Below are 12,741 nucleotides of genomic sequence, written 5' to 3'. Positions count from 1 at the left end.
CCGCGCAGGCCCATTACTCCCAGGTGGAAAAAGAGGCTTTGGCCATTGTCTACGCTGTTACCAAGTTTCACCCTTTCTTGTATGGCACGAAGTTTCAGTTAATCACTGACCATAAGCCGTTAATATCGTTATTTGGCCCCGCCTCTCAGATTCCGGATAGGGCAGCCCACAGACTCCAGCGCTGGGCCTTGTTCCTCTCTAAGTACCATTATGACATTCGTTTTCGCCCTACAGGCCAGCATGCCAATGCCGACGCTCTTTCCCGTCTTCCGGTGGGCCCGGACTCTACATTTGATCGAGAGGAGATTATGTGTTTTCATTTGGATGTGGCGTCCCGCCAAGCGGTTGATGGCTTCCCGATCACTAGTTCTCGAGTCGCCAGGGAAACGGCGGCTGACCCGGTTCTCCGGCAAGTAGTTCGCCTCATTCAGCAGGGGTGGTCGTCCCGCCCTCCGGGCCGGGCCTCGGACCCTCTTCGTAATTATTTTCTTCTACGAGACCGTCTCTCGGTCCTGGAAGGAGTTCTCCTTCTGGCTACCGCTGATACAGCTCCTCGCGTGGTTGTTCCTGCAAGTTTACGAAGGGAGGTCCTCAAGTTATTACATGCGGGGCACTGGGGTGTTTCCCGTACTAAAACCTTGGCTCGCAGACATGTGTACTGGCCCGGTATTGACAGAGAAATTGAGCACTTGGTGGCCGCCTGTTCCCAGTGTGCGAGCCAACAAGCATCTCCCAGGGCAGCGTTCTCTTCATGGCCGCCGGCAACCCAGGCATGGGAACGTGTTCACATCGATTTTGCGGGCCCGTTTCTCAATGGCTTTTGGCTCATTGTCATTGATGCTTATTCCCGATTCCCATATGTGGTTCGCTGCTCCTCAACCACTTCAGAAGTTGTAATCCAGGCACTAGCAAAAATCTTTTCTGTGGGAGGTCTGCCAATCACCCTGGTCTCGGACAATGGACCGCAGTTTCTTTCGCAGACCTTCCAGGATTTTTGTAGGCGCTTCGGTATTCGGCACGTTTGATCTCCCCCCTTCCATCCACAATCGAATGGGGAAGCTGAGCGCATGGTGCGCACCTTTAAGACACAGATGAAAAAGTATGTGCACGAATTTCCTGCAGAGGAAGCATTGACGTTTTTCTTGACGGCATACCGGACCACACCAATGGGAGACCGCAGCCCCGCAGAGCTCCTCCATGGGCGTCGACCTAGGACTCTGCTGCACCTCCTCCAGCCTGGTCCTCGCCAGTCTTCACAAAACGGAGTACCTGGCTTTCCACTGGGTATGTCAGTCTGGGCCCGTGGGTTTGGTCGCAATCCACATTGGATACCGGCGGTGGTCCTGCACCGCCATGGCCGCCGGCTCTATACCTTGCAGGCGGGGGACCGGGTGGTACGTCGTCACCAAAATCAGCTCCGTCCACGTTCGGGCACCCACCCTCCGACCTCTCGGACACCGGCTTCCCCATTGTCGGCACCTGTATTGGTTTCACAGGGGACGTTACCTCCTCTCCCCGCTGTGACTCTGCCACACTGCGATGGTTCTCAGCCTTGGCAGCCTCCAGTGGCTCCAGCACCGGCAGCGCCGTCATTCGAGATGCCCCAGCGAGAGCCGGCCCCCCTAGCCGGCCCGGTTTCGCAGGGGGCTCGTTCCCCTGTGGTCGTCCCTTCCCCTTCGTCCCCCTCACTAGGTTTTGCCCCTCCTGAGGTGGAACAGGATCCAGACTTCGACAGCTTGTCGCCTGTGCTGTCCCAGGCTCCGGTTGTGGGACGACGGGGGCCTCTTCGTGTGGGTCACTTCCAGCCGTATTCGAAGGTTCCGGCTCGAGGGTTGGCAGATCCCCTCGACTCCGGCCATCCCATGGATGTGGAGGTCATCGCTCCTGCCCGACGCTCCACCTTCCGACGCAGTGGATCACAGTGGCTTCACCCCCCGAAGGAGGAGGAGTGTAGTAGCCACCAGAAAGATCGCGGGAGGCGCACATTGGCACGGCGCGTCACGAACGGTAGTCGCCGCCAGTAGAGTCCCGTCCACCAGAGGGCACGCGAGAATTCGGACGCGACCTCTGCCGGCGTAACAACAAGAACAACAACAACAACTCCGGCAGGACAGGCCGTGCGCAGTCAGTCAACATCGGGCCTGCCTAGGACACAGTCCCGGTCTACGCTAAGTGAAGTGCGACGTAACGTGAACAGTGTTACTACAAGAAAGACTGCATGAATGGTTTATTGCCCACCCGTTCTATGATATCAATGAATTCTTCAACTGTAAAATGCAGTCATCCAACAGATGACCCACTGTACATTTATTGTAATATAAGCTAAAATATTTCAGTAGTCAATACCTTATCACACTATAATATAAATTGTAACTTCATTTGATGTTGTCAATTGCTGTAATGGCCCAAAGACAATAAAATCTGTATTATTATTATTATTAACCCTCGAGCGGGTGCACCTGTGGTATAAAATGCACCAACTGCAAATAACATTGTAGCGCACAGTTCCATTATTGTTTTACAATAGCAAGCTCCTACCCATTCCTGCATTATTGTTTAAGCTAGCATAGTGAGAAGTTGTGTTGCCATAGGTTCACTTGAGCTACAGTAAATTAAAATAAACTGCGAGTGTGTCATCTCAGCATACAAAGTATGCCATGTGCCCTGTCATGTAAGTAATTTTTCCTTCACTTTTATTTCATTCCTTTTTAATTGAATCAAAATGTAACACATAACAAGTGGTTATGTCACTGTGCAGGATGAGATCAAAGCTGACAGACAACGAATTTGATTGTTTACTCATCGAGGATCCAGAGTTCAACTCTGTATGATACCAGACAGCAAAAACGATGATCATTCTCAAGAAGAAGAGGAATTTATGACATAAAGTGACCATGATTCAGATTCTGTTCAAGTCCACGATTCAGATGATGAGTGAAGAGCCCCTCTCCAAAGGTGGTATTTTCATTGGGAGGGACTAAACTTGTAAATGGAATAAAATATGTCCTAATGTGACTTTGAAAACAAAAAGACAAAATATTGTGAAAATATTCCCTGGAACTACACATGTTGCCAGAGGAGTCACAAGTGAAACGGAGGCTTTATGGACAATACTTAGCGTGGAAATGATTGATGAAATTGTAAAATACACAAACATATACATTCAATCTAAGAAACAATGTGTACAATATACCAGAGAAAGGGATGCTAAGGGAACTAGAAGGTGTGAAATAATGGCATTATTGGGATTGCTGTATCTCATTGGGACTGAGAAAGCCAACCACACAAATGTCATGGAACTGTGGCAGCAGATGTGGACATTACGAGAGCTGTGATGAACTACAGAAGATTTCTGTTCCTTTTATGATCTATCCATTTTGACAACAAGAGTACAAGGCAAGAAATAAGAGTAACTGATAAACTTGCTACAATAAGGCGAGTATCAGATGCCTTTGTGGTGAGGTGCAGGAATGCTTATAGTGTAGGACAATTTGTGACAGTAGATGAAAAGTTGCAAGCTTTCCGGGGTCGCTGTTCTTTTGTTCAGTATATCCTGAAAAACAAGTGAAGTACAGCATAAAGAATTTTGTTTTAGCAGTTGCTAAAGCATTCTTCACTAGTAATATTGAAGTGTGTTGTGGAAAACAACATAAAGGACCATACGATGTTCCTAATTCTCCCTGTAAAATTGTAGGAAGGCTAGTTACTCACGCTGATTGCTTTGGAAGAAACGTTATAATGGATAATTGGTACACTAGCTATTCCTTAGCCTATTCCCTTTTGAAAAAGCTTCTAACATGCATTGCCACATTGAGGGAAAACAAACACGAGATCCTGCAAGAATTTTTACCTGGGAAATGTAGTTTCGTATGTGCTGAAACAAAACAAGGCAGTTGTATTCCTTTCAACTATGCATGATTTTGGAACCATTGATGAAGTTACAGGTAAACCAGATATAGTTTTGGATTACAAAATAACAAAGGGAGGAGTTGACAAAGTCTATCAATGGGGAGGTGCGTATTCTGTTGCACATGTGACAAGAAGATGGCCATTGGTTGTGTTCTATGCTCTAATGGATATAGCAGGAATCAATGCTCAAATAATCTTACATGCAAATGAGACAAATCCAAAAAAGAAGAGAAGAATTTTCTTGAAAGATTTAGCACTGTCTCTTATGAAGCCTCAACTAGTGGAAAGAGCTAATAGTCCTTCACTTCCTGCCGGCATTGCAGTTTTCCTCATGAAATAGAAAGATCAATATGTTGAAAGAACTGAGGTGTCTACCAGCATGAAAAGAGGTCAGTGTGTGATGTGTGGATGAACAAGAAACACATCTACTACCAGAAGCTGTAGCTCATGCTATTGCTTTGTTTGCAAAGGACATGTAGAAACAGTGTATACATGTGAGAAGTGTAAAGCATTTCCCAAAAATGTGTAAGACAATTAACTGTGTAGATGGAAGGAACTTTGTGATAACTGATACTTCTTCAATACATAAAGTCTTTGTCCTTTTATATTACAATGAAAAAGTGTTTTTATTCAGTATGTGCTTAAAAAAGTGTTGGAATAGATTGTTATGTCAGTTGCAGCAATAGAATGATATGAAAGTTTCTTACTTGTTTAATCAAATAGTAAATTACTGATTTAATATAAGTTCCTTGTATTTTTGTTTAAATAAACTAAAATTAAACTGTGATTTAGCTCATACATGTTTCCCTTGGTAGCACAATGACAGCTTTTGACTATATGTGTACAAAGTGTGCCACACACCCACTCATGTTACGAAAATCGGCTTGCCTGCTTGAGGGTTAACTAGGAATAGTCAAAATAAATTAGGAAATTAACTACATACACGAAACTAAGCACAAAATTAGACATGGTGTTATATTCCTTAAGACTGATGGCCAACCTTTCTCTTTTATGGAAATGCAGATTATACTCATGTATGTTAGTGGTAATTAGGCAAAAATGAAAATAAAATGAATTTAAGGAGGCAGATGGCAAAACAAGAGAGGAAGTAAAAATATCCCAACTTGCTTTGTCACAAGCTTTAATGGAGTCGGGTCTATTAGCTAAAAGGCTGTAAAGTGTTGCCATAGACATTTTTCATATGAGCCTCACTCTTTGGTGGCGGCATTGTAAGTGGGGAATGGAGGCAGATAGGCCAGCAAAGGTTGAGGCCATATGCCAGTAAAAATACAACCACTTAATACTGAAAACACAAACATGTTCAGTACATCATCCTTGTACATTGCCAAGTTGGTACCAGTTAGACAAACAGTGATCTGCAAGTGGAATGAAGTTAATTATTGCATGGAACATTACAGAATGAGAGTGAGAGAATCTCTGCTCCAGGGTTAAAAAGAAAAAAAAAAAAAAATAGATATTTCCACATGGTGGAGCTGGATGGCAGCTGCGTGCACCACTATGGATGCACAGCTGTAGACACTGTCTGTAGGTGCTGGCTCCTGGTGTCCTAGCTTGACTGCTGGTTGCCAGCACGGGCTGATTGAACAACATGTTATGGGCTGCCACCTTGCATCCTGCTTAACTTTGACAGACAGTGAGCTACCGGTACAATTGATGCAATAACTGTGGGTTACCCCAGTGATCCATACTTAATATATTCTTCATTATACAATCTTCTTTTACCAGACATCTCCACAACGTACAAAACCAATGAAGATGATACTTACTTCTGCAGAGTACAACAGACATAACACTGAGTTGAGAATGCAAAGAGTAGATTGAAGAATGTGTTGTGTCAGCAGTAACCTGGTGATGCATCAGGCAAAGCCTATGCTGCCTACTGTACAAAAAATGTACTTGCTAATTGTAAGAAGAACATAAAATTTTTGGTTAGTCTGACTGCATCCTGCTTTCTTCTGAGCTGCTCCCCTCCCTCATAAATCTCTCCCTTGGGGGAGGGGGGAGGGGTACAGCTTCACTACCTCAGAGACAGACTAACGCCAGCAGCATTAAGAGATGACCTCAACTCCAAATTAGATTGCCTGGCTCAGCAATACATCCACACATCAGTACTTCTCTAAAATTGATCTGTCTGAAGCACGTTTACAATTGCCAATAGACAAACAATCCCACCAGTGCATGGTCACCACCACTCGATTACGACTATACAGATACAGCAGTTTGCCTTTCAGAATTGTTAGTGCACCAGCAATATCGAATGATTTTGGAGCAGCTGACTGAAAATGTTCCGAACACAGTCAGTGATCTGGACAATATATTAGTAAGTGGTGCTGCAGGAGAACAATATCTTGTGGACTTAAGTGTTCTGTTCCAGACAACAACATACAAAAGTGTGAATTTTTTCAAGAGCAAGTGGCATCATTTGGCTGCATAATGAACTGGAAAGGACTTCTAATGACCCAGCAATATAAGGAAGCCATAGAATGAAAAAAAAAAAAATACCTAGCACCTATGACATCAAAAGACTTCCAGTCATTTCTTGACAGAATAAATTATTATGCAAAATTTACACCAAATGCCGTTCAGTTTGTCAGACCACATAATAATCTATGCAAGAAAGGGGCAAAATGTGAATGGTCACAGCAGTGACAGGAGACTTTTTGCAAGTTAAAATATTACCCCAAGTCTGCTCCTGGTCTGGTGACCTTCAACTCATCAAAATGTCTTACCATGGCCACTGATCCATCTCAACATGGCATCAGGACTATTGTTTCTCACAGAAATGGAGTGGCATGAACAATAATTGCACATGTGTCTGAAACACTCAATTCAGGCCAACTGCTAAAAAATAAATAAATAAACCAAGAAAGCCTACTAACATATCTAGTTTCCAAAAATTCCATACATTTTTATAGCATCAAATTTCTCCTCATACTGTACCATAACTCATTAATTTCCCTGTTTGGTCCCAATAACCAGTTTAAAAAAAAAGTCTACAATACAACATCCTGTTCCTCAACAATTACAATTATTCAATGGACTATTGGCCAACAGTACAACACACTAATGCTGATGGCCTATTCAGGCTACCTATGGATCTGGTCCCACACCTCACTCTTGGGATGCACTGTGCTTTCAAGTAGATGACACCTTCCAAAACTGACTACAAGAGATTTCTGTCACTGCATCTGTAATCGTGAAGGATACCAATGAAGGCTTTATCATAATGTTATGAAGTACATTTGCCAAGGTTAGTTGGAACACCTCCCACGCCACTATCCTCCAGAACTCCACAGATATTTTTCCCTAGAAAGTAGGTTCTAGATGGTTCAGGGAGTATTGATGCTGACACTGGATGATGATGAATGCCGGGTTCATCCTGCTGCCACTGTGTCAGCATGTCATAAGGCTCCTGCATGCTGATCACTGAGGGGTAACATGCATAAAAGCATTTGCAAGGCAGCATGCCTAATGGCCTGGCATCATGCAGCACATTGAGAGTGCAGCCAGGTCCTGTGAGAGTTATGTATCCACACTGCCAGCAGCTGTGCAATGGTTTCATGCATGGCCAACATAGCAGTGCTTTTGGGAATGCATCCATTTGGACTTCAACAGCTCCTCTTTCAGAGAGATATGTTGGTCATTGTAATAGACTCATTTTCCAAGTTTCCTTATGTGGTTCAAATGTAAACTACCACATCAGAGGAGGCAATAAGCACTTGCAGAAAATAGTCACCATTGAAGGGGCCCCAGAAACTATCATTTTGGACAATGGCCTCCTATTTTCATCCAATGTGGCAGGATGTTTGCTCTGAGAATGGCATAGTGTGCCTGACAATGGCACCCCCCCCCCCCTCCCCCATCCCCCTGCTTCAAGAGATGAAGCCAATTATTTATCCTTTGTTCACACCTTTAAGGTGCAGATGCACTAGTCGCTGTCAGTTGCACCCAAGGCTGAGGTCTTGATGCAGTTTCTAGCCTCACACACGACCACACTGATACAAGGGGGCACTTTGGTAGAACAGCTGCATGGCCATTGGACCAAACCTCTTGGACCTCCTGAGACCTACAGCATGCCCATGCCAGCCCAAACATAACCCCCACTACTTGCTGGGCACAGAGGTTTGAGCTTGCATCTCTGAGAGAGTCCCAAGATGGATATCTGATGTGTCAGAGCTTCCCTGGGATGACAAATGTTCACAGTGGATCTCACTAATGTCATTACGGTACAACACGCTAACCAGCCACATGCACACTTAGTGGCTTCCACCTTTAGACAACCACCACTGCCCCTGGAGCTGTCTCAATACAACTTCAGACACCTGGGAGATCCATATCCCCGGATTCAGTGCTGTCAGAGCTGGTCCTACATGAAATGGGAGCCTTTTCCACCTCCAGCACCACTGACTGAAACACATTCATGGAGAATGGAACACAAGCTCCAGCTGACTGCAGCATCAGCACATGCTGATCATGTGCAAGCACAGTTTTCATCTCATTATTGTCATTTACAGTCAGCCAATCTTTGTACGACCTGTAATACATGTCTTCTCATTGCGTGGATTGAAAATATGATATGACTATTGTCTTGTGGCACTTCAGATATGCTTACTGCATCTCAGGGGCATAAAATGTCACTTTATTCATTGTACCCAGGAAATAATATCTGCGGGGATATGAGTAAAATGTGAAAACACTACAGTATCATAATGATTACAGTGGACACCTCTCTCACACTTCTGTACTTTATATGATAATGCCTTTTTAACAACAGAATCAATGGAATAAAAGTGAAAAAAGGGAGGAAGAAATGTTAGAGTTTAATGTCCCTCTGTTGACAATGTTATTAGGGATGTTTCTTTTGTGATGAAACTGTTCAGCTGTTTCCCTAAATGATTTAAGGAAACCATAGAAAATCTGTCTCTGGAAAGCCAGCTAGAGATTTGAAATGCCACCCTCCCAAATATGAATTTAGTGTCACCACTCAACCACCTTTCATAGTCATTGTTCACTGAAAATCACAGTTTGTTTTAAACAGATTTTTGTTGTTAACCACAGTTACCATTAAGAAGTACATTTACTGCAAAGTGAATACTGATTCCAGTGGCTTGAAAGATCTGAGTAAAGTTAATGGCACAATTTTATCAATTTTAATTCATTTGAGGTTTCAGAGTATCAAGTTTTAATTGTTATTTTAGTCAACTTGTAGTTTATGTTGATGGGAATTAAACATACTGCATTTATATCTTTAGGTAGGCCACAGAATACTCAGTGTTATGACATACTTTCACATTTAAAAGTTAGGGTCCATTTATTAACCTCTTAACATACTGATTTTTTTACAAGCTATGTTCCCAAAATTAATTTTTTTGATTAATTAATGACATTACATTTAGACACATGAAGGTAGCTTTTCAAGTTCAAAATAATGAATCACAAATTTTTCAAGAATTAATAAAATCTCAAGTAAACTCATGCATTGGATGTTGATTAAAGTATTCTGAAACATAGTCATTTTTTAGTTTCTGTGTTGATGTTAAGTTGGGCCATGTATTTCACAACAGAAATCTTGGAGGAGCTGGCTGGAGCACAGTAGACATATTTATCCTGTACCATGGTAAGCACTTTCAGTCATCTTAGCAACTGTTGTCACTTCCAGAGTAAAGAAACATCACTTTCTTTTTAACTTTCTGAGCTGCTAAATTGAATGTCAAACTCAGGATGACTATAGGTATCAAGTTGCCGGATTATACTCTGGACATTTCAATTGATGAAAACCATAACAGGCATGCCAACTCAAATTACTAATCATAACCAGTTTCATTTTATTATAGTCACAACTTCAGCTAACAAACTGTTGACCTAAAGAAGAGACAATGACTGTAATTAGAACTATCCTAAAACAACACACCAGACTAATAAAATTCTGACTGACATGTGTGATATATGAAACTTTCAATTAACTACATCCTAAAAGCTCTGTAGAGGTAAATATTGGAAGTTCCCTACCTTTCAGCACAAACCTAGCAGCACAAAGTATGCAGCTGTCAAGAATAAAATAACCAGAGAAAGACCTAGTTCTAGAAACAAGAAGTCGAATAAGAACTGGGATCCTAACCATAGAAAGAATCTCCAACCCAAAACATGCTTACTAGAAATATGTGGGATGTCTTCTCAGGTAGCAGCCAGTTACACTAGTGTTATGCAGACAGAATAAGCAAACCCCATCCTAACAAGACTGCACATTGGTGCATTTGCAGAACCGAGAAGAGTCAATCTAGTAAGCCAAGAGTCATCAACTGATGCAAGAAGCAATGACAATGTGCCAAACTAAAGTGATGTAAGAGTTTGGGTAAGCATTGGAAGATAGGAAAACCCCAGTGCAGGCCAAAACACATGATAGCAGGTGTTTATAGCATTACAAGTACCAGAAAGTTATCAAAGTAACCTGACAAAGTATCACATAAACAAGTCCAAAGTTAAGCCACAGAAAGATGATAGAAAGAGTGCCATAAAAGACATAAGCAGAGAGTAAACATACTTGTTATGTGTTATGTTTACCCTCTGCTTATGCCTTTTATGGGACCACTTCTATTATATTTCATGAAAAATGTCCTGCCTACTATCCTTCCCACCCCTCCCACAGTGGTATTCCACCATCCATTGAACCTAAACAATATATTCGTCCATCCCTTCATGACCTCTGCTCCCAACCACTTACCTCATGGCTCATACCCCTGTAATAGACCTAGACGCAAGACCTTTCCCATATAACCTCCCATGACCGCTACCTATTCCATTCCGGTCACAAACATCACTTATCCCATCAAAGGCAAGGCTACCTGTGAAACCAGTCATGTGATCTACAAGCTAAGCTGCAACCACTGTGCTGCATCTTATGTGGGCATGACAACCAACAAACAGTTTGTCCGCATGAATGGCCACTGACAAACTGTGGTTAACAAACAAGTGGACCACCCTGTTGCTGAGCATGCTCCATTTCAATGACTGCTTCACAGCCTCTGTCATATGGATCCTTCCCACCAACACCAGCTTTTCTGAATTCGCAGGTGGGAATTTTCCCTGCAATATATCCTACATTCCCGTAACCCTCCTGGCCTCAACCTCCGTTAGTGATTGTCCTCTCCCATCCAGCCCCTTCTCTGTTCCCATTCTAGCACAACATAGCCCTCATTCCTCCATTGCACCCAGTCTTTTTTAATTCTCTCCATTTCTGCTATCCTCCCACCAACTCTCCACTCCCTCCGTCTAACCTCCTGACTGCACGTTGCTGTCCTACCCTCTTTCTACCTCATCCCTCCACACTCCCCAATAGCACACCACTGTCTGCCATGCCTACCCTACTATCCCACCCCCTCCCTGCCCCAGCCTCCTCCTTACTCCCACCCAGTTGCCACTCCCGTCATGCACCAGTGCTACTGCTCGCAGTGTGGCCTCAGTTGCCTGAGACTGCAGTCACGTGTGTGTGAGTTGCGTTTGTGTGAGTGTGTATGTGTGTGTTTGCTGTCTAATTCTGATGAAGGTCTTACTTGCCATAAGCTATTTTGTGACAGTCTTTTGTAGTGCCCATCTGCGACTCAGCCTCTCTGCTATATGGTGAGTAGCAACTTTCCTTTTCACAATATGCTTGTAATGCTGTTAACACCTGCTGTCATGACATCATCATCATCATCATCTTCATCTTCTTCTTCTTCTTCTCCTCCTCCTTCTCCTTCTTATTCTCTGTCTTTTTTAATGGGGTTTCCCTCTCTTTCAGTGCTTAGCTACATGTTTACATTGGTTTAGTTTGGCATTTTGCCATTGCTTCTTGTATTACTTGATGGCTCTTGGCACACTAACTCAGTTCTCCTGGTTTCTGTGCATGCACTGCTGTGCAGTCTTCCTAGGATGGGGCTTGCTTATTCTGTCTATGCAACAATAATGTGCTGGAAGGTAGGGGCTATTGTTTACCCTTATGGAGTTTTAAGTATGTTACCTACTGAAAGGTCCATTGTCCCACAGGTCACTCACAAATTTATCAGTTTGGTGTTTTGTTTTAAAATGGTTCTGATTATGGTTATTGCATTTTCTTTAAGTCAACAGTTTGTTAACTGAAGTTGTGACTACAATGGCACAAAACTAGTCTTGATTAAAAAATCACTTTGATGCAGCTGTTGTGGTTTTCATCAACTGATGAAACATATTATCACAGCTGTGGTAGTCCCTCATACCAAGTGATACGTGTACTCCGGATTTTAATTTTCTGTTAAAATAATAACAATGAGATTACTTGGGACCTTATGTTAAGGGGTTAAAACTGTTACTTGAAACAGAGTCTGTCTTAATGCAATCTATCATTTATCTGAATTTAAATGAAAGTAAATACACTACCGGCACAACACCACTTTGGTGCATAGTGATGCAGTTAAATGGATCAGTTGAGAGCTGGTGAAGGGCATAAGCTGTGGTCCGATGAACAGCCTTATCCTTTGAGGCCATGTAACCAACAAGTGGTGTAATAGATCCTAGACGACCAAATTCATGGCAGTTGTTGCCCCATCTGCAGCAGTTAGCAATGGCCTCTGCCAGATGTTCTTGAAGACGGTTCTCTTGCTAATGTAAGAGAGCAAAAAAGTTTTATCGGTTTTTAAGTGTTTAAATATCAGCATTAGGTGGCTTGCAAATACCAGTGCACTTGTCTTATATAGTTTGAATAAGAAGATATGCTAATAACAATTAAACACTGATTGGATAAATTATTAATGATATACAGAGAACATAATTCTCAGATATGTTAATTTCACAGTATTG

At 42.8% G+C, this 12,741-nt stretch overlaps 1 protein-coding gene across 1 annotated transcript in view; it reads right to left on the bottom strand.

Annotated features, from left to right (window-relative positions):
• The window catches only part of LOC126088426 (armadillo repeat-containing protein gudu), a 227,376-nt gene that overhangs the window by 36,329 nt on the left and 178,306 nt on the right, over positions 1-12,741 (bottom strand). The window contains exon 10 of the mRNA XM_049906570.1: positions 12,322-12,543. Coding sequence (XP_049762527.1) covers positions 12,322-12,543 — 222 coding nt within the window. The remainder of the gene's footprint in view (positions 1-12,321; positions 12,544-12,741) is intronic.

This window comes from Schistocerca cancellata, chromosome 6, assembly GCF_023864275.1.
Source record: "Schistocerca cancellata isolate TAMUIC-IGC-003103 chromosome 6, iqSchCanc2.1, whole genome shotgun sequence".
NCBI classification, from domain to species: Eukaryota; Metazoa; Arthropoda; class Insecta; order Orthoptera; family Acrididae; genus Schistocerca; species Schistocerca cancellata.
This window is presented reverse-complemented; position numbering and strand designations above follow the sequence as displayed.